We start from the raw sequence: 21,639 nt of genomic DNA, 5'->3' as shown, positions 1-21,639 counted from the left end.
TCGTTCCTTTAGATTAGGGACTGTCCTTGGTTATTAATTTGTACAGCGCTGCGTAACCCTAGTAGCGCTCTAGAAATGTTAAGTAGTAGTAACCAGAATTGCACCCTCAAATTTTCTGCGCTAGCCTCCCCTCCACCACATCAGAGCGATTCTCCAGGAATCAACTTAAGACTAAACAATCATCTAGGGCAGTACTGAGTAGCCACCATCACTACAATGGAGGTGAGCAAGTTTCCAATAACCCGTTCACCTGGATAAATAGCAAAAAAAAATAAATTATATATATATATATCTATATATCTATAGATATATATAGATAGATATAAACTAAAGTTCAATACTAAACATATGGAATCCAAATACATATGTTTCTATACAATTTCACAACGGATGGTACTAGATGTACCGTACAGGTCTTTTACCTGCAGTCATCTATTATGTTACTATACAAACACAGGGGTAAACGTGATTATGAAGCTGAATTGTCAAAATCCCAGGAAGGTCTGAAAAACAATTTAAGTGGGGGAGGGTAAAGCAAACCTAGCATCCTTATACAGGCCTAGGATCCTCCCCTCCACCCATTACCGAGTCTTGCCTCCTTTCCCAGGACCCTCTTCTCACGGTTACCATACCTCCCCCTCCCCTAGCCCGTTCTCCTCCTTCCCCAGACCTCACTCCCTTATAGTACCCCAGGCCCACGCTTACTCGCGCCAGTTTAATCGGCTGCACGCGGCTCGCTTCCATGATGTCAGCCTCAAAGCGAAAGAAAGTCACGTGGGTCCGTAGGCATATATATACCGCTACGTAAGAAAGAGGGCGGGCCGACGTCCAGCGTCCTCGTTTGTTACGGGTCCACTACAAGCACGTGACTAAGTTACAGCCTCTGCAGTGCGACCATTTTTGGGGGAAGGGTTAAAAAAAAAGACTCCCGATATCTTATAATTTATTAATAAACTATACATTAAATTGCCAGGCTAGGTCTTCTATAGCGTCACAGGTGTCGCTGAACTTTTCACTTTTCTATGGCAGATATTCTAGCTTTTTTTTCCTTTGCCAGAATCAAAAATGGTCGTAGTGAGCCTCAGCTTTAGTCACGTGGTACCGCGTAACGTGCCCATAACCCGTTTTGACCCTTTTCCTAGCGACTGGCTGCTTATTCAGCTCCGCCTCTATCCCAGGGCGCACCAGGGTTTTACTTGCCCTTGACAACAAAAATGGCATCGGCTACAAAATTTATCCAAAAGCTGCGAAACTGGGCGTCCGGGGTAAGTGATTTGGAGCGAGAGAAAGGTTTATAAGGTGTGTGTTGAGGTTGTGATCGCTTTTCTGAAATAGAGGCGCTTCCTAGGATACTGATTATAGAGAGAGGCTATTGACTAGTGCGCTAAGCTATGGTTTTAGAGTTTCTAGCCCATTGTATTGTGGGGTTTGTAGTGTGGTTTCCTCTTTCTGGCATGAGCACAGGGGTATTGTAGTAGGACGGGTGGGGTTGTATGAAATCCTGGATTGGTGAACTGAACATGGCAAAGACTGAGCTCATTGTCTTTCCACCCAAACCCTCTTCTCCTCTTCCCCCACTCTCCATTTCTGTTGACAACACTCTCATTCACCCCGTCTCATCAGCCCACAACCTCGGAGTCATCTTCGACTCCTCCCTCTCTGCCCATATCCAGCTGACAGCCAAGACCTGTCGCTTTTTTCTCTACAATATTAGCAAAATTCGCCCGTTTCTCTCTGAACAGACCACCCGAACCCTCATCCACTCGCTCCTTACCTCTCGCCTTGACTGTTGCAACCTACTACTCACTGGCCTCCCACTTAACCATCTATCCCCCCTTCAATCCGTCCAGAATTCCGCCGCACGTCTTATCTCCCGCATGGACCGATATACTCACATTACCCCTCTCCTCAAGTCACTTTACTGGCTCCCGATCAGATACCGTATACAGTTCAAGCTTCTCCTACTAACCTACAAATGCACTCAATCTGCAGCCCCTCATTACCTCTCTACCCTCATCTTCCCATACGTTCCTACCCGTAACCTTCGCTCACAGGACAAATCCCTCCTATCAGTACCCTTCTCCACCACCGCCAACTCCAGACTCCGCCCCTTCTGCCTCGCCTCACCCTATGCTTGGAATAAACTTCCCGAGCCCATATGCCATGCGCCCTCCCTGCCCATCTTCAAATCCTTACTCAAAGCCCATCTCTTCACTGTAGCTTTTGACACATAACCACTTACCTCTATTCAGGAAACCTACACTACCCCATTTGATTGACTGCATACTTGTCCTTTAGATTGTAAGCTCTTTTGATCAGGGACTGTCCTTCCTCGTTTAAAATTGTACAGCGCTGCGTAACCCTGGTAGCGCTTTAGAAATGTTAAGTAGTAGTAGTAGTGGTGTGCATTATGTAGTAGCTCAGTGGTCCCAAACCTGATCCTGGAGGCACCCCAACAGGTTTTTGGGATATCCACAATGAATATGAGAGATATTTGAATGCACCTCCTCCACTTCATGCAAATCTCTCTCATGAATATTCATTGTGGATATCCTGACTGGCTGGGATGCCTCCAGGATCAGGTTTGGGAACCACTGCAGTTACTTCTACTCTACCCTTGATCTTTTCTTGATAAACTGCTGGGCTCCAAACCACAGTGAGACGTAACTGGTTAGCGCTGAATATCGACTTAACCAGTTAAGTTGCTGCAATCAAAAATGAAATGGATGTTCAATTCTGGTTGCCAAAAATGGCCCCGACATTGATTGTCCTGGTTTAATCTGGCGGCGGACAGCAAAAGCGCTGCCTACCACCGGCTGAATATTTGTGTGTGGGTGGGGTGGGGTGGGGGGGATGTGCTTACTTTTAGCCACCGAGTGGAGAGCTATTTTCAGCTGGGAGAATGTACCCATATTGCTACTGTTGTGTCTGCATCTTTTCAGAGGCTCCAGAGAAAAGCGAATATCAATTTGTACCAACTTTTTGTTTTTTCATTAGCAAAGCAGTACTACATTTAAATCTTTTTAGATTTATATATAGTACTGCTTTGCTAATGAAAAATAGACTCATTATCTGAAAAATATCTCTTGTTGACCTCCAGTTTCACTCTTTGAGGTGGTTCACCCTTAGCATCTCTGCTCTGAGTTACCAAGCTAATAGCATTTTGAGGAAAACCAGGGTTACTTGCCAGATTAGTGCCGGCTCCACAGGGCTTAATGTAGCACAATGGCATACAGACTCAGCAGTATACTTGTTTTTGGTTGCAACTTGTGCCTGTTGTGCTGTTTCTATAACAGGAGGATTACTGAAAGCAAGTTATCTATTATAGAATAAAATATACTAGGACAAAAGCCACAGTTATTTCCTTTAATATGTAGCTTGTCTTTATTTTTTGCAGCAAAACCTTCAGGCCAAATTACAGCTTCGATATACAGAGATATCTAAGAGGTAACTTGTATTTTTGATTTTCACTACTGTAAACATGCATTCTCTCAAATAAACTTGAAAACCCCAAGTTCACTTCTGTGTTATATGCTGTAGTTCAGCTTTAGACAAGAAGGGTACGTGTTGGAGATAGAGGGGATCTTTTACTAAAGCTTAGTGTGTGGTAATGGACATTAGAGTGCATTAAGTGCTACATGACCCATAAGTATAAAATGGGCAGCATAGCCTTTAGCACATGCTAAGCTTTAGTAAAGGAGCCTTGGAAAGGGGTGCCGCACACACCATTTACACATTGCCACAACACACATTTCTGCCTGTAGTGCATTAGGGGCCCTTTTACAAAGTGGCGGTAAGCTCAACATGGGCTTACCGCTTGGCTAATCTGGAGCTACCGCCAACCCAACGCAGGTGCCAGCGGGAGTTCCAGCCCCAGCGTGTGCCATTTCCCGCACTACAGAAAATCAGAACTGGTTTTCTAGCGCGGGGGTTACCCAGCAGTAATCGGCGCTGTCTGGTTAGCGCGGTGGTCCTTATCACCACCTTAGTGGGTGGCATTAACTGCTCTCCCTCCTCCCTCCCACACGGCCACACAGTAAAAACAATCTTACTGCATGGCCATGTATAGAGGTCAGATGTACTGAACATGTTTTCTCTAGATACAAACTGGGAAATCCTTTTTGAGACACCTGGTCCTATATCTTACATATGAGGAATGTTTTTATACCTGAGAATAACTACAATCAGGACTCCGCTGAGCTACCCTCTACATTTTTACATAAGGTTTAATATAATGCATTAAGGAGTCCTTTTACTAAGCTGCGTTAAGCACTGATGCATGCGTAACGTAGCTTAAAATGGCGTTCCTTGGGACACGCTCAGGTGTCCTGTGGTAAGTGCCAAATGTGCACGCGATAACCACTCGATAAAATCGTCTAATCTGCAATGTTAGGAAATATGATCATATTATTACCCATCTGAAAGAAGCACACTGGTTACCATAACCCATCGTATAACCTACAAGCTTTTACAGCTTGTCTTTAAGACACTGTCCTCCAGCGAACCTCCTTTCCTTACAGTCCAGCTCTTACTCTTAGATCCTCTTCTCAGAATTTGCTTGTCATCTCGTTTTACCGTCTGATCACCCTTGAAACGTACAAGACATTCCCATCTTCTCAGTACAAGGCCCTCACCTTTGGAATGCTTTACCCAATTCTCTTTGCTCCCAACCCTCTCTTGCTACCTTCAAAACCACTCTTAAAATATATCTTTTTGCAGATGCCTATGGAAATTGATGCTGCAATTCGAAGAATCATATTTTTCTACAGAGCCTTCGCTTCCCTTTTGTTTTACTCCCTGTTTCCTATTTGAATTTATTATTTCTGTTTTGTCATTTCCTTTGTTATTTTTTTTTCTCATTTTTAGTACTCTCTCTTTTTTAATACTATTGTTGGATTGTAAGTCGCTGTGATGGTTCCCCATAGGGCGGGATAGGAAATTTTAAATAAACTTGGGGCAGTGGGCATTCCTGTGCTAATCAGCGCAGCTATATTACCGTGTGCTAACTGGTTAGCGCAGGAATAGCGTGTGAGCCCTTGCTGCCCACAAAATAGGTAGCAACAAGAGCACATACACTTAATTTTTTTTTTTATTGGCTGCGGGCTAACGGCAACGCTAGTGCTTTTCCATTAATACAGAAAATAGAAAAAGGCCACGTGTGGGAAAAAATTCACGTAAGGACACTCAAAGACCACTTTTTTTTTTTTTTACTGCAGCTTAGTAATAGGAGCCTAAGACTCTCTAGACTGGTTTATTTTTCCCTTTCCTTTTCTCTCTGTGGAAAAGTGAGAAAGAGGGTTCTCTTATTCATGTGAGTCGGAAGTCTTGAAATAAGGAGGCTCTAAGGAGTCCTTTTACTAAGCTGTGGCAAAAACTGGCCTTAGTGTGCCCTTTTGTGGGTTCTTCCCATTCAAAGGCCGTTTTTACCACATCAGTAAAATGGCCGCTTTTCCATTTTTTAAATTAATGGTCTCGTGCTAGGTGGTAAGGGCTCACGTGATAATCTTGTGCTAATTAGCGCACAGTAATGTATCTGTGCTGATTAGCGCAGGAGTGTCCCCTGACACGCCCCCTTCCCCCCCATAATTACAAAAAATGTTTAGCATCTGGATTAGCATGCACTAATTCAGCAGTCGCTGCAGGACCCATGAATGTGTCCCATGGTTCATCTTTTTAAGATGCATTAGTGCCTGACACAGCTTAGTAAAAAGAGTCCTAAGCTCTTCTGAAAATACTGCCCTGAAATAATGTAATTCAGCTTTTTAATTTTGTATTTTATCTTATTTAGGCTATGTATGTTTTATTGTTACCCGTCTAGGACAGTGGATAGCTCAGGCTATAAATCTTTTAAACAAACAAGTACTGTGCTTATATTGGCTAGAAGAAAAGCTTTACATTGGAAGAATTCATTTCAGTCCTTGACGGAAGACTGAGTATTTCATATCTCTGAGATTTGCCTACTGTAAAGGCAATATATTATAGTAGAGATTGCAGGTTAAAAGTGGAGTGGAGGAGTGGCCTAGTGGTTAGGGTGGTGGACTTTGGTCCTGGGGTACTGAAGAACTGAGTTCGATTCCCACTTCAGGCACAGGCAGCTCCTTGTGACTCTGGGCAAGTCACTTAACTCTCCATTGCCCCATGTAAGCCGCATTGAGCCTGTCATGAGTGGGAAAGTGCGGGGTACAAATGTAACAAAAAAAAAAGATTATCTGTGAAATTACACACTGACTTTTCTGTTATTTTTGTAGAATAGCTACAGAAAGGTTTATTCTGTGCAAAGTTTCCATAACTTCATCAGAGCCTTAAAGGAGGTCATAATGGTTCATTGCATTCCCAGACCTTTAGCTTTACAGTTCTGTGTCCGTCAGCACAAGAATTTTTCTTAAGAGCAACTTAAGACACTCTGATAGGGCCCAGCAGGGATCAGAGAGTAGCTCCCAAGCACCCTGGATTCAGATGCTTCATTCAACCCTGTGCTGTCAAAAAGAGAATCAAAGCACAAGCAAGGATCAGAGTAATCCAAACAGGACCTGGCAGGGACTTAGAGCTAAGAGCTAAGAATAAACAAGGGTCCAAAAACACAGAGCAGCAGATATTGAGCCAGTAGCAGTTCATTTAAAATCCTTAAATTAATCAAAGACAACCTTGTAAAAAGTGGAAATATTGAGTCAAAACATTTTACATAATAGTCCATCAGCCCAACATGTTTCGGCACACAGTGAGTGTGTGCTTCATGTGCAAAATTTAAAAGTGTAAATTGGACAGACAATCCACCTAAGGATAAAAAGAACAAAAGATAGTGGTATAAGAATCTTCTTAAAATGCCATCTGTATTTAAAAATGATTGAGACAGAAAGACACACAGCACCACTGCTCTTCATAACCAGAAGAGGACAGTCACCTGCCCGGTTCCTTAGTGAGCCAAATCCTAGCCAGCCTCAGTGGAGAGCAGACCTGAACCTTAAGTCTGTTGTGTCACAGTGCATCCCACTACAATCTGTCATACTGGAGTGCAGGAGAAGTCTAGGGATCAGAGCAGTGATCTGAGTACCAGAGAACAAAGGGTTCAAGTCCTGCTTCTCCTACTGCCGCTTCTTGTCATATTTTATTAAAATTTAATATACCGCTCAAACTACTGGCAGACCTGACGGTGTGCATAAAATAATATAAAATCAAAAACGGAGTGGAAAAGGAACTCCAATATAAGATAGGAAAGATGTTCAACATTCGTTCCATATGAGTAAAGAAAACCTGGCATTCATACTATGTAAACAAAGGATAAAAGGAGCACATAAAGAGGGGTAAAGTGGGGGGGGGGGGGGGGGGGGGGGGAGTAGCCAGGAAGTAGGAAGTCAGTGATAATCATGCGAGTGCATCCAACTTCAGGTGGTCATATTGTAAGCTTGATGTTGGAGCCAAGTTTTTATTGCAGCCTTTAAATTTTTGAAAGTTGGTTCAGCCCTGATAGAGAGGGGGAGAGAGTTCCAGAAGAATGAGGCAGTGAAGAAGAAAGCACGGCGATGGGTGGATTTGAGTTGGGCAGATTTTGGGCCCGGAAGAACTAGGCGGAAATCATTGTTGGAGCAAAGTAAACGAACCAGGGAATAGGGAATATTCCATATCATCAAGCTGATCAATCCATAGACTGGTGGGTTGTGTCCATCTACCAGCAGGTGGAGATAGAGAGCAAACTTTTGCCTCCCTATATGTGGTCATGTGCTGCCGGAAACTCCTCAGTATGTTCTCTATCTCAGCAGGTGGTGGTCACACACAGCAGCAGCTCTGGCTAGGCCTCCAAGCCTAATCCTTAGGTTTTGTTGAGGCCTGGGGTTGAGGGCTCTTTTGAGCAAGTGCAAACCTGGTGGTGCCAGGTCCCTCCTTTTCTCCCCCCTCCCGCTGGCTCCGTTTAAAAAAAAAAAAAAAAAAAATTTTAAACGTCTTTAAAGGCGTTTATTTTGACGTTTATTTAAACGTTCATTGCAGCTACTCACTGGGACACCAGTTCGTTACAGCTCGGAGCGGCAAGCAGGTAATTTTACCTTTTTATAGCGGGCAGGGGGTTCCCCGATTCTTCTCCTCGTGGCATATGGCGTCGGAGGGCGAGGGCGCAAAGGGTCGCTCCCCGGATCGCTGGAGCGCTTCTAGAGGGGATGCGGGGGTTTTACAGCCTGATTCGCCCTTGATGGGTGACAGTTTAGTGACCGATGAATGTCCCGGTCCTTCCTCCGGCGTGGCGGTTTTTCCCGCCATAAACGCCCATCCCCCGCTCCTCGCCTCCGCCATCTTGGCCGGCCACGCGGCTCGGACGGCTTCTTCGGGGGCCGCCCTTGAGGTTGGAGACATTAATGCCATGAACGCCCTTAATTTGGGCGACGGCACAAAACCGGCTAATGTTAAGAGCCGTTCTTCCCGCGCGGCTCCTTCGCGGAGTTTCGCGCCGGACGCCATTTTGGATGCGCAGCAGGTCTCTCCCCCGCTATTTCGAGCGCCGGTTGAGAGTGCGTCTAGGGCTGTTGCCCAGGCTGCGGAAGTGCACAGTCTGGGGGGTTTCTCCCCCGAGTTTGTTTTGCTGCTGCATCAGGCCTTCCTCATGCACAACGCTGCCCCTGCTCCCTCGTCTGGTAAAGAGGTTGAGGTTCCCAGAGGCAAACGCCCTCGGGTTGATTCCCAGGCCTTGGAGGAATTTGTCTCCTCCGATGTAGATGAGGGCAGCGTGTCTGAGGTCTCCCAACGGTCCTTTGCGGATTCCTTGGAGGAGACGGATCCCCGCTCGGTTGGAGCGGATGACCCCTCTGCAGCGCGGCTTTTTAGCCCAGAGGATTTGCCCAACCTGTTGTTACAGGCCATGGACACTTTGAAGATTTCCTCTCCGGAGGACGTCTCTCCCTCAGCCCCTGTTGGCTTCTGCCATTATGCTGGGGACGAAGCGCCCGCCTAGAACCTTCCACGTGCATGATGCCATGCACACCTTAATTTCGGCTCAATGGGATGCCCCAGAAGCGAGCCTTAAAGTGGCTAGGGCTATGTCCCGCCTCTATCCTTTGGCTGTGAGTGAGCGTGAGGCCTATCTGTGGCCTACCGTGGATTCTTTAATCACTGCGGTGACTAAGAAAACGGCGTTGCCGGTGGAAGGTGGCACGGCCCTAAAGGACGCCCAAGACAGAAGATTGGAGGCGGCCTTAAGGTCGTCCTTTGAGGCGGCTGCTTTAAGTTTGCAGGCCTCAGTTTGCGGCTCCTATGTGGCCAGGGCGTGCCTGACTATGGTGCAGCGGGCTTCCCCTCGGATCATTCCTTGAGGGCTGATTGGCCGGCCCTGGAATCGGGCTTAGCCTATTTGGCAGACTTGCTGTATGATGTCTTGAGAGCCTCAGCTAAAGGCATGGCTCAGACAGTCTCTGCGCGGCGGTGGCTTTGGCTGAAACATTGGTCTGCTGACCACGCCTCTAAATCCCGCCTGGCTAGATTGCCTTTTAAAGGCAAGCTGCTCTTTGGGGTCGAGCTGGACAAAATCGTGACCGATCTCGGCACGTCTAAGGGCAAGAAGTTACCAGAGGTCAGGGCTCGGGCTAGTGCTCGTCCCGGTACCTCCAGAGGACGGTTTCAGGAAGCCCGTCGGTACCGCCCGGGCAGGTCGGGTTCTTCTGCCCCCTCTTCCTTTAAGAGGAATTTCTCCCCCAAGCAGCATTCCTTTCGCAGAGACCGCCGTCCCGGAGGTGCTCCCTCCGGTCCTCCCCCAGGGTCTCGTACCCAATGACGGGGTCTTGGTCCACGCCCCAGTGCAGATTGGAGGACGGCTGTCCTCGTTTCTGGGCGAGTGGACCACAATAACTTCAGACGCTTGGGTGCTGGAAGTCATCAGAGACGGCTACAAGCTAGAGTTCTGCCGACCCTTAAGAGACGGGTTTGTACTCTCTCCCTGCAAGTCTCCGGTCAAAGCTGTGGTCGTGCAGCAGACTTTGGACAATCTGATCCGCCTGGGTGCGGTCGTTCCGGTGCCAGAAAGTCAGCTTGGCAAGGGGCGTTACTCCATTTACTTTGTGGTACCAAAGAAAGGAGGTTCTGTCCGGCCTATCCTCGACCTCAAAGGGGTCAATCGGGCCTTGAAAGTGCGGCACTTTCGCATGGAGACTCTCCGCTCTGTTATAGCGGCAGTGAAGGCAGGGGAGTACCTGGCATCCTTGGACATCAAGGAAGCATACTTGCATATTCCCATCTGGCCTCCTCATCAACGCTTTCTGCGTTTTGCAGTCCTGGGCCGACACTTCCAGTTCAGAGCCCTCCCTTTCGGGTTGGCTACTGCTCCGCGGACCTTTTCCAAAGTAATGGTGGTCATAGCGGCCTTCCTGCGAAAGGAAGGAGTACAAGTCCATCCTTATCTGGACGACTGGTTGATCCGAGCCCCCTCTTATGCAGAGTGCGGCAAAGCTGTGGACCGGGTAGTTGCTCTTTTGAGCTCCCTGGGATGGATCATCAACTGGGAGAAGAGCCAGCTGCGCCCGACTCAGTCCCTGGAGTATCTGGGAGTTCGATTCGACACCCAAGTGGGCAGAGTGTTCCTGCCAGACAATCGGATTGTCAAACTTCAGGCTCAGGTGGACCAGTTCCTAGTAGCCTCTCCTCTTCGGGCTTGGGACTATGTGCAGCTGTTGGGCTCTATGACGGCCACGATGGAAGTAGTGCCCTGGGCCAGGGCTCATATGAGACCACTTCAACACTCTCTGCTGCAGCGCTGGACTCCGATGTCGGAGGATTATGCTGTGCGCCTTCCCTTGGATCCAGCAGTGCGCAAGGCGCTGAGCTGGTGGATGCAGACAGACAAGTTGTCTGCGGGAATGCCTCTGGTGACCCCAGAGTGGATTGTCGTCACGACGGACGCCTCTTTGTCGGGCTGGGGAGCCCACTGTTTGGGAAGGACAGCGCAGGGGCTCTGGTCTCCTGCAGAGGCAAAGTGGTCTATCAACCTCCTGGAACTCAGAGCCATTCGGTTGGCGCTTTTGGAGTTCATCCCGGTACTGGTGTTGAAGCCTGTACGGGTCCTGTCGGACAATGCCACAGCTGTGGCCTATGTCAACCGCCAGGGAGGTACCAAGAGCGCCCCTCTAGCCAAGGAGGCTATGAGTCTATGCCAGTGGGCAGAAGCGAACCTGGAACAGCTGTCAGCGGCCCACATTGCCGGAGTCATGAATGTCAAGGCGGACTTTCTCAGTCGCCATACCTTGGAGCCCGGAGAGTGGCAGCTATCTGCTCAGGCGTTCTTGGACATCACGAAGCGCTGGGGCCAGCCGAGCCTAGATCTGATGGCGTCATCGGCCAATTGCCAAGTGCCGCGCTTTTTCAGCAGAGGACGGGACCCTCGATCCCTGGGAGTAGATGCTCTTCTCCAACAGTGGCCGACACAAGAGCTTCTCTATGTGTTCCCGCCCTGGCCCATGTTGGGCAGGGTGCTAGACCGGGTGGCAAAGCATCCCGGCAGGGTAATCCTGGTGGGTCCGGATTGGCCCAGACGTCCCTGGTATGCGGACTTGATCAGGCTCTCAGTCGACGATCCTCTGCGGCTGCCAGTGGAGCAGGGCCTGTTACATCAGGGTCCCGTGGTGATGGAGGATCCCTCCCCCTTTGGTCTTACGGCCTGGCTATTGAGCGGCAGCGTCTGAGGAAGAAGGGCTTCTCAGACAAGGTCATCGCCACTATGCTGAGAGCGAGGAAGCGCTCTACTTCTACTGCTTACGCCAGGGTTTGGCGTATCTTTGCAGCGTGGTGTGAAGCAGGCTCACTTTCTCCTTTCACTGCTCCAATTTCTTCAGTGTTGGCGTTCCTGCAAGAAGGTCTGGACAAAGGCCTGTCGCTCAGTTCCCTTAAAGTGCAGGTAGCGGCTCTGGCTTGCTTCAGGGGCCGCCTGAAGGGTGCTTCCCTGGCTTCGCAGCCAGATGTGGTGCGCTTTCTCAAGGGAGTTAATCACCTGCGCCCTCCTCTGCACTCAGTGGTGCCTGCGTGGAATCTCAACCTGGTGCTAAGAGCATTGCAGAAGCCGCCGTTTGAACCCTTGTCAAGGGCATCTCTGAAAGACCTGACGTTGAAAGCAGTCTTTTTGGTGGCTATCACTTCAGCCAGAAGAGTTTCCGAGCTCCAGGCGCTCTCATGTCGAGAGCCTTTTCTGCAGTTCACTGAGGCAGGAGTGACTATTCGCACAGTGCCTTCCTTTCTGCCCAAGATTGTTTCTCGCTTCCATGTGAATCAGCAGCTCTGTCTCCCTTCCTTTCGTAGGGAGGACTACCCAGAGGAGTACTCTGCTCTTAAATATCTGGATGTGAGACGAGTCATCATCAGATACTTGGAAGTGACCAATGATTTCCGGAAATCGGATCATCTGTTTGTCCTGTATGCAGGTCCTCGTAGGGGTCTGCAGGCTGCTAAGCCTACAGTGGCAAGATGGGTCAAGGAAGCCATTGCAGCGGCTTATGTGGCCGCGGGGAAGGTGCCGCCTATCCAGCTGAAGGCTCACTCCACAAGAGCTCAGGCGGCCTCGATGGCAGAGGCCGGTTCCGTCTCCTTGGAAGAGATATGCAAGGCGGCAACTTGGGCTTCGGCCCATACATTCTCCAAGCATTACCGCTTGACTGTGGCTGCTCGGGCGGAGGCCCGGTTTGGAGCTTCAGTGTTGAGGTCAGGGATTTCTATGTCCCGCCCTGGGTGAGTACTGCTTCGGTACATCCCACCAGTCTATGGATTGATCAGCTTGATGATATGGAAGGTAAAATTATGTATAATCATACCTGATAATTTTCTTTCCATTAATCATAGCTGATCAATCCATAGCCCCTCCCAGATATCTGTACTGTTTTTATTCTGGTTGCATTTCAGGTTCAAGTTCAGTCTTCAGTTACTTCAGAAAGACTTCGTGTTCAAGTTTTTTCACTTGGATTCTTCAAGAGTTAAGACGAGTTTGTGTTACAGTGAGCTGCTGCATTCCTCTCCCCTCCGTTTTACGGGGCTGGATTGAGACTTAAAATTCTGCCGGCACTCCCTCCCGCTTCGTGCAGCTGTAGGGCAGTTTTGTACCCCTCCCGCTTCGGCGGTGTTAGGGTCAGTCAGCTCCTCCCGCGGTTGCGGTTGCAGGATAAGCCAGATCCCCCCGCATCGGCGGGTGTGGTGTCCCTCCCCCGCTCCGCGGGGATGAGCTGGACGGATTCCCCTCCCCCACTTGTGTGGGGATGAGCTGGGTTAATTCCCCTCCCCCGTTTCGGCGGTGGTGAGCTGGGCAGAGTGTCCCTTCGTGGGTGTAATTCTCTAAGTGCTGAGTCCTGCGGATGGAGCTTTGATATCGACATACTGAGGAGTTTCCGGCAGCACATGACCACATATAGGGAGGCAAAAGTTTGCTCTCTATCTCCACCTGCTGGTAGATGGACACAACCCACCAGTCTATGGATTGATCAGCTATGATTAATGGAAAGAAAATTATCAGGTATGATTATACATAATTTTACCTTCAAGGAACCAGATAGGAATTCAATGTCTAAAAGCCCCGAAAATAAGTGTGAGAAGTTTTAAAGATGATTCGCTGGTCTGTGGGCAAGTCACTTTCCCTTCCATTGCTTTGGGGACAACTTAGATTTTAAGGCCTCTCAGGAAGGGAAATACCTACTATATCTGAATGTTATTAATCTTGAGCTGAGATTCGGAAAGTTGAGCAATCCAACTTAAACTGCAGCTGAATATTTGTTGAAGAGTTAGTCTTGCACTCAAGAGTTTTATCTGCTTTACTCATTTCAATTCGTACCATTGTATCATTGCTTGTTTAGGACTCAGCCTCCACCTAAGCTTCCTGTGGGTCCCAGTCACAAGTTTGCATTTAATTATTATTGTACGCGTGATGGCCGGCGGGAGTCATCCCCTCCCATCATTGTAATGTCACCACAGAAAGCTCTCGCTTCTGGAGCCCCATCTGCCAGGTAAGGGTCAAACCGCAGTGTTATTTCACTTGAGTAATACATAATTTCAAATTAAAGATAGGATGAAGGATGGGCCTGCTTCAGAAAGAGCAGGGTGCCACCGGAGAAGCAGGGAGCTTATGAAGATCAGACAGAAAGCGTTAGCTGTAGAACTAGTGGTGTATAAATGGCAGAAGCCTGGAGAAACGGAAGATTTTACTCATACTTAGCAAACTAATATTTTAAATAAAGAGGATATTATTGCAGAGGCTGGTGTTATCCTCCAAATTCTTTAAAAGTCGCTAAAAAATGCATATGCAAATTTGGTCATGCGTCCAATTTGCATGCCCAATTTAATTGAATAACAAGCTAATTAGTGTTGATAATTGACTTAAGCAATTATTGGCACTAATTAGATTTAATTGAAATATGCATGCATAAATTTAGGCGCTGGTTCAAAAAGGGGGCACAGAAATGGGAGGGTCATGGGCAGAATGGGAGTGTTCTAAAAAATTACGCATGTAATTATAGGATAAGGAGAATATGCGCCTAAATTAGGCGTGAACATTTGCATCATGTTTCAGTTGGTGCAAATGGCCGCACCTAAAGTTAGGCACAATTCCCAGGCGTAAGCGCTATTCTATAAACCAAACCACACAAACTTTAAGCGTGTTTTATAGAATGGCGCTTTTTTTGGCGCCATGTATAGAATTCAGGCATATGTGTACCATACAATATCTTTGGTCCGCTACATTATCAAAAAGTCTAGTGCAGATTACAAATGAATTAAGAATAGGAGAACAATATAGTTCTCAAATTACAAAGTAATAAAAAATAAGAACATAAAATTAAAAATTAAGATAAAAATTTGTTAAACAGGAAAGTCTTTAACAATCTTCTAAAACGAATATAAGAAAGTTCTGTGTGTATTACAGGGGGTAACGATTTCCAGTATTGTACAGCCTGAAATGAAAAAGAATTGGTAAAATTATTTTTTTAAATGAACATCGATCAATGATAGAAAATGTAATAACAAAATCTTCTTAGTACAAGAATTTCTTACAGAGAGAAGAGGAAGGAGAGGCTTACACATGTAACATCAAGAGCTCTAAATACCATCGTACAATTTTTAAAGAAGCAATGCACACGTATAGGTAGCCAATGAAGCTTAATAAGATCTGGGCGTGCCCTATCAGAACAATTAGCATTAAAAACTAATTTGGCTGTCCTGTTTTGAAGAACTTGTAAGCACGTTAGGGATTTCTCCGTGTGAGATACTCTCATGTCTATTCCAAAGCAAGTACAGTATGGATTGTCTGGTGAACCTTGGGGAGCTCATCCAAGGTAGCTCTTGGCTAGGAATAACATTTTATTCTTCCAGCATTTTGGGTTAAGTGTCATAGAAGTTAATTTTAGAACTGGGTATGAGTGGATGCAGCCTGTGAAGATCTAAAAAGTAATTTTAGAAAGGGAAAATACATACATACTTTCCCTTCTAAAAACACCACTTATCCATGCACTTATAACCATTTTTTATTCCAGCGTCAGACAGTACCCCAGCTGTACACCCAGGGGTGTGATCATACTGGATCTTCAGGGGAGATCATGGTTCCGTGGTGTGAGTTGATGCAGATAGGGACAGCTAGCTATTGTAGTCTTTTTTTTTTTTTTTTTTCTGTTCTGCCAAAGCAGAACCAAATCACAGGATGCACCTTGGAATAAATTCATTAAATCTGGGGAGGGGGCTGTTTACATTTGGGGCTTGAGCCATTGGATTAGGTGACTTCGATAAGTGACATGAAAGGAAGACCTCTATTCAAATCTGCAAGGGTAGGAAGAATGTACAGTTGGGTTTACAGGATATCCACAACGAGTATTCATGAAAGAGATTTGCATGCAGTGGAGGCAGTTCATGCAAATCTCTCTCATGAATATTCACTGCAGATATCCTGAAAACTTGATTGGCTGGGGTGCCTCCAGGACCAGGTTTGAGAACCACTGGCCTAGTGGTTAGAGCACTGTGCTTGATATCCAGGGGTTCCTGGTTCAAATCCCTGTACTGCCTCTTGTGATCCTGGGCAAGTCACTTAACTCCCCATTGCCTCCTGAAGTAGAAAATTATATTGTAAAGTCCTTCAGGGACAGGAAAATATCAAGCACCCTTGAATGTAACTCACCTGGAGCTGCTACTAAAAAAGTGTGAGCAAAATCCAAATAAATATTATGGGGAGAGAGAGTTTATTATACAAGCGGAAATCTTAAACATACATTCCGATAACAAGACCTACCATGGGAGGTAGTGGAGGCCAAAATAGTAATGGGGATTCCAGAAATCCTGCAATAAAACACAGGATCCTTAGCAGTGGGAAGAGCCAGAAATTATGCAGAACCTGTAATGTTGCACTAGAAAGAGAAAATGGACAGCTGAACTGTTATCTGCTGTCATATTCCAAGTTTCTTGCTGTCAGCTGTGCTAACACTGTTTCTCTCGTCTTTTACTTTCTTACCAGCTCGGAAACTGCTGCAGCCACTTCAACAAAAAAGCACGTTACTCCAGGGATGCCTCCACCCAAGTGGGAATTGTCAAAGGATGAGCCTTACCTCTGAGTGGGGCAGGACGAGAAGGAGAATCACATGGATTTCTTTAAACTCTGAATCTAAACTGAGAGTGCATCAGACTTTCACCTTTAAAAGGAAAATGTTTTGCCATGCCGCTTCTTAAATACATTGTTGATAAGCGCCCCTGACCTGGTATGAGTTATTACCACAGTGCTTTGTGTCTGGCCTCAGAACACATGTTGGAGTTATAGCTGGGCTCTGAAAGTACATAGGCCAGCAGGTCCAGCAAAACAGACAGTATTTCAGAGGCTCAAATGTGTGGAGCTGAGCCATGGCTGTCTGGTTAGAATAAAAGTGACCAAAGGAAAACAGAAGTGTGTTCCAGAAAATGGGAGGAGTCTAAACTGACCTGTGCTCAAAAATATGTAATAATGTATAGCTAGTTCTTGAGTGTGATGGGAAATAGCTCAGACACCCATCTGGTGTAGTCAAACCATAGACTGGGTCATCTGTGAACAACTCAATCTTAGGAGTCACAAAATTGGTTGTCCAGAATTTAGCAGGTCCAGGAGGGTAAGGTTTATGTTTATTTCTACTATAGTGCCTTAACTGATTTGCAGGACAAGGCGGTGTACAGACTAGGGCAAAGAGAGAAAGGAGCTACAATGATTGCAGAAAAGAGGGTAATATCGTCCACACAACAACATCTCCGACCGGGAGAGGTGGGAAGAGGACGTAATGAGCAGAGAGCCATTAAGGAAAAGAGAACATACAAAAGGGCAACAGGGAAGGGGGAGAAATGGGAAGAAAGGGAAGAGTGCCTGCAGCCGCAGCGGGAGAGGTGTGAAATTGGCTCCTCATTTTAGGCGCCAGAAGCACCAACAGCCTAAGGGCGTGCCTCGGTGATTATAGAATACTGGTGCACCTACTTATAGCAGGTCAGTGGCTGGAGTGAGCACGCCTAAGTGTGCCATGCAATAGTATAGGATTGTATAAGTTGTGCATTCCTTGGTGACACACCTGTGCTTTGCCCATTGCATGCCCAGTGATCTAGCCTCACTGTTAATAGAACAGCACCTAGCACTTACGCATGGAACTCAGATGCGGACGTGCTACTGTTCTATAAACTAGGCAAACTATTGGCATCCAAACTTAGGCCCTAGCTTATAGAACTGCCTTTTAAAAATGTTAATGATCCAATAGCTCTCCCCCCCCCCCCCCCCCCCCCCCCCCCGTTGCCTATCCATTTAAGGTGCGTGTGTTGCATATGCACCCCGTCAGTCCCTCTCTTCTCCTTCCAGCCACATCTCTCCCTTCTCTTCCCAGCCTTGCAAAACTCTCACAATTCCACCTCCCCCCCTCCCATGCCTTAAAATCGCCTCCAGACTTTGCCCGGGCAGCATCAGTGGCACTCATAGGCTGCCTGTGGACTGCACCAGGTCTTTCTCTCTGAACTGTCCTGTCCCTTCTGATGCAACTTCCTGTCCTTTCTGATGCAACTTTCTGTTGTCTGAAGAGTAGAGCAAGACTGGAGGTGATTTTAAGGTATGGGGGGCGGAGAAGTGGAGTGGCAGGAGGGAGGTGCAGCATGAGACTCATCCCCTGTTTAAAATTCCTAGCAATGCCCCCACCCCAAATCATTAATAGGTTCAGCAATTTGGTGGGTTTCCTTTGTAGAGGCTCCATGGCGTGCCATGGCTTGGCTTTGTGCTGCAGATTGATTTCAGATGTATTTCTTTCAGAAGATTTGGTATACTGCTCATCACAGTTCATAGAGCAGAGCAGCTTACAATGTATAACAAATGGATATCAAACAGTCAGTGTCACAATAAAAACATGTAGAAATACAACCAGAAAGGGAAGAGGGAGTAATAACGCAACAATTTTCAATCCAAAAACTTTACATATAACTGAGAAAACATAAGGTAAAGCTTAACCCCCCCCCCCCCCCCCCCCCCGTTTACTAAGCTGTGCAGAAATTCTGCCACAGCCCATTGAAAGTGAATGGGCTGTGTCAGCATTAGCACATGGCAGCTGTTAGTATGGCTTAGTAAACAGGGGGGTAAGTGTTAAGAATAAGTAAAGAATTGGGATGCAGCTCCAGAAAGGATAGCAATGATGGCTCAGATTAAAAGTTCCGAGAAGAGGGTCCAACAGAAATTTCCTGTTCATGCATCCTCTTGGGATTGTAGAGTTCTCCGCTTCTACGGATTTCTGTCAGATTAAAAGTTCTTCACAAATTTTTTGAAAAAGCCCAAGGTTTTATTTATTTTTAAAACTTTTACCCCGCCTGAAACCAAGCAGCTTGCAGTAAAATGTACCAAATAATACCACATAAAAACAAAACTTCATTGAGGGACTCAGCTCTACAAAACCTGCCCATAAACACAGGGGCCGATATTCAGACCGTGGGAGTTAGACTGCTGAGCCTGGATATTCAATGGCTGTTTAGGTGACCGGCATTGAATATCCGGTATATGTTTGGCCGGTTTAAAGATAACCGGCTCAGTCAATATTCAGACTTAGCCGGTTATCTTTAAACCGGAAAAACATATACCAGATTTTTGGCCACGAAACCCGGTTTAAAAATCGGTGGATATGGGACTCCAATGGTGGGGGCGTGACAAGATGGCGCCGTTGAGCTGAAGACGCAGAGACTGATCGAGCGTTTGTTGAAAAGTTTTTCCTCTTACCTGCTATGCCGCATACAAAAAGAAAGGGGAATGTTAGGGGTAAACCCTCCACCACCTCGACATCTTCCCCGAAGCAACTTACAATCGACAGCTTCGCTCTGAGGCAGCCACCAAATCAGCCTGGAGTTGAATTTCTGCTAGATGTCGGGGCAGGAAACCCGACACCTCAGGAAAACAATATAACACTCTCTCCTCCAGCGCCCGACAACCCACCGTGCCCTGCCTTACTACGGGAAGGTAAAGCTGTTAATCAAGACCCGGAAGGCGGAGAACTTGGTCTCAGCGGAGGAGGTTTCCTCCCGGAATCAAAGGCAGGAGGGACAGGAGGTAGGGTGGAAATCCCGATGCCTCCTACGGTGGTTACTCTCGAAGCTCTTTGGCAGGCTATGGAAGGTCTGAAAGATATCGTAACTAAATCTACTCAACAAACAGCAAACTTAATTGTAACTGTGGATCAACTCTCTAAATCAATAGATAATTTAAAGGAAGAATTCAACGATCAGGTACGGATGTCTCAAAAAGATATATCTAAAATGCAAGAAAATATGTCTGTGATAATTAAAGATAATTTGAACATTAGACAAAAGATCGAACAAATAGAAAATTATAACAGGAGACTGAATATGAGAATATTAAATTTTCCTAGACCAATTGGAATTCTTCCTCTGGAACTCTTTAAAAAATATTTGACTGAAAATTTGAAAATGTTACCTCAAAACCTTCCCCCTGTGAACAAAATATATTATCTTCCTAAAAAATTCCAGGAAGAGAACCATGCGGCTCTGGATTATGGAAATCCTGATGAATTGAAAGATATTTCTTTAATTTTGGAGGACTCTCTATCCGAAGTAACAAATAGGGCTACACTTTTGGTCTCATATGTGTTTGAACAAGATTTAAATGCGGTAATGAAACTTTACTTTAAAAATATGCATCAAACATTTTGTGGCCAGAAGATATGGATATTTCCGGATGTTACCAAAGTCACACAGGATAGAAGGAAAAAATTTTTGGATTTAAGAGAGGAGACACGGTTACTGGGTGCTACATTTTTATTAGCTTACCCATGTAAATGTATTGTTAAATATTTAGGACTTAAATATGTTTTCTTTATGCCAGAACAATTGAAATCTTTCATAGACCTGAAAAGAGTAGTAAAGACATAACATCTGAAGGGCAAATTTCAAAGTTATGTTGGTGGAGAGGCAGCCATGTCTTACTTTAGTACCTTTTTCTTCTTTTTTAAATTTAGATTTTTCCTGATCTTTACTTTTACACCCCCTCTTAAACAGATTTGTGGTCTAAGGAAGAGACAAAGAAATAGATAACAACTTTTCCTTTTTTGTTATGGAGATATACTATGATGTTGGTATATATGTATATATATTTCTTTATTTCTTTGTGCTCTGAATTACATGTAACAAGTTTTATGCTTGTGTTAATTATATAAATGAATAAATAAAATAATAAAAAAAAAAAAAAATCGGTGGATAGCTGGTTATATCAACTGATATAACCAGCTAGCCGCTAACTGGGGCTATTAAGCGTGGGATAACTGGTTATCCTCTGCTGAATATCGGCAGATAGTCGGTTAAACACTATTTAACCAGTCAGCAGCCATTCTGACCGGTTAAATAGTGCCGAATATCGGGGGAACACTGCCCATGATCTTCCCAATCTGACATTTATCAAAACCTAACTCCTAGTTTAAATTTCTTATGCGAGCTTTCCTGCCTAATGTCTGTTGAAAATGAATTCCAAAAGAGAGGAGCTACATAATTAAAAGGCATATGTCATGAGATATCTAATGTGTGACAGGACAACAGCGAGGTTTGCCTGAGATGAGAGAATGGATGGGATTATAAGGGATAAGCTTTGAGTGTAAATAGCTGTGCAAAAGGCATGACATTCTAGGATAAAGATTTTAAATTTAATCCTTGCTGTTATTGGGTATCGTTGCTGCAGTGGGGTGATGTGATCTCTTAGGGCCCTGTTTACAAAGGCTCGCTAATGTTTTTAGCTCCTGGGTGGCGGTAAAAGCCCCCCCCCCCCCCCCAAATGGCTGCGCGGCAAGTTCTTCACTTGCCGCCTGGCCATTTCCTGTAGGAACGCAAGACTTCCCTTTTACCAGCTGTGGTTAAAAGGGGGCCTCAGTGTGTGTGTAAAACACAGGCAGACGCCAGCGTTGACCCCCTTTTGCCACAGCTTGGTAAAAGGGGCCCTAAGTGCATTAAGGGGCAAATAATGCAACCCAAAGTCCTAATGCAGCTTGATAACTTCCCCCTGTTATGATTGGGGTCAGAACCCCTCTCAAACTTACCTCTTTCCTGTGGGTCAGCTTCTTAGCTGGCTTCTGTTTCTTTTGTCTGCCCTTTCTGAGCTGGCTCTGTCTCTCTGTGCTGGCAGCTTCCAGCAGCATGGGGCTAATTGTTTCACTTTACTACAGCTGTGCGTGT

The 21,639-nt window shown here is 46.1% G+C and overlaps 1 protein-coding gene across 1 annotated transcript; it reads left to right on the top strand.

Moving 5' to 3' along the window:
- The first annotated feature begins 1,113 nt into the window (after window positions 1–1,113).
- LOC115459707 (NADH dehydrogenase [ubiquinone] 1 alpha subcomplex subunit 7-like) lies at window positions 1,114–16,673 on the top strand. The gene is made up of 4 exons (XM_030189509.1): window positions 1,114–1,265; window positions 3,398–3,447; window positions 13,803–13,952; window positions 16,442–16,673. Exons 1-4 carry the CDS (start codon window positions 1,215–1,217, stop codon window positions 16,536–16,538), a joined length of 348 nt encoding a protein of 115 aa, XP_030045369.1. The 5' UTR covers window positions 1,114–1,214; the 3' UTR covers window positions 16,539–16,673.
- The last annotated feature ends 4,966 nt before the right edge of the window (window positions 16,674–21,639 follow it).

This window comes from Microcaecilia unicolor, unplaced genomic scaffold (assembly GCF_901765095.1).
Source record: "Microcaecilia unicolor unplaced genomic scaffold, aMicUni1.1, whole genome shotgun sequence".
NCBI lineage: Eukaryota > Metazoa > Chordata > Amphibia > Gymnophiona > Siphonopidae > Microcaecilia > Microcaecilia unicolor.
This window is presented reverse-complemented; position numbering and strand designations above follow the sequence as displayed.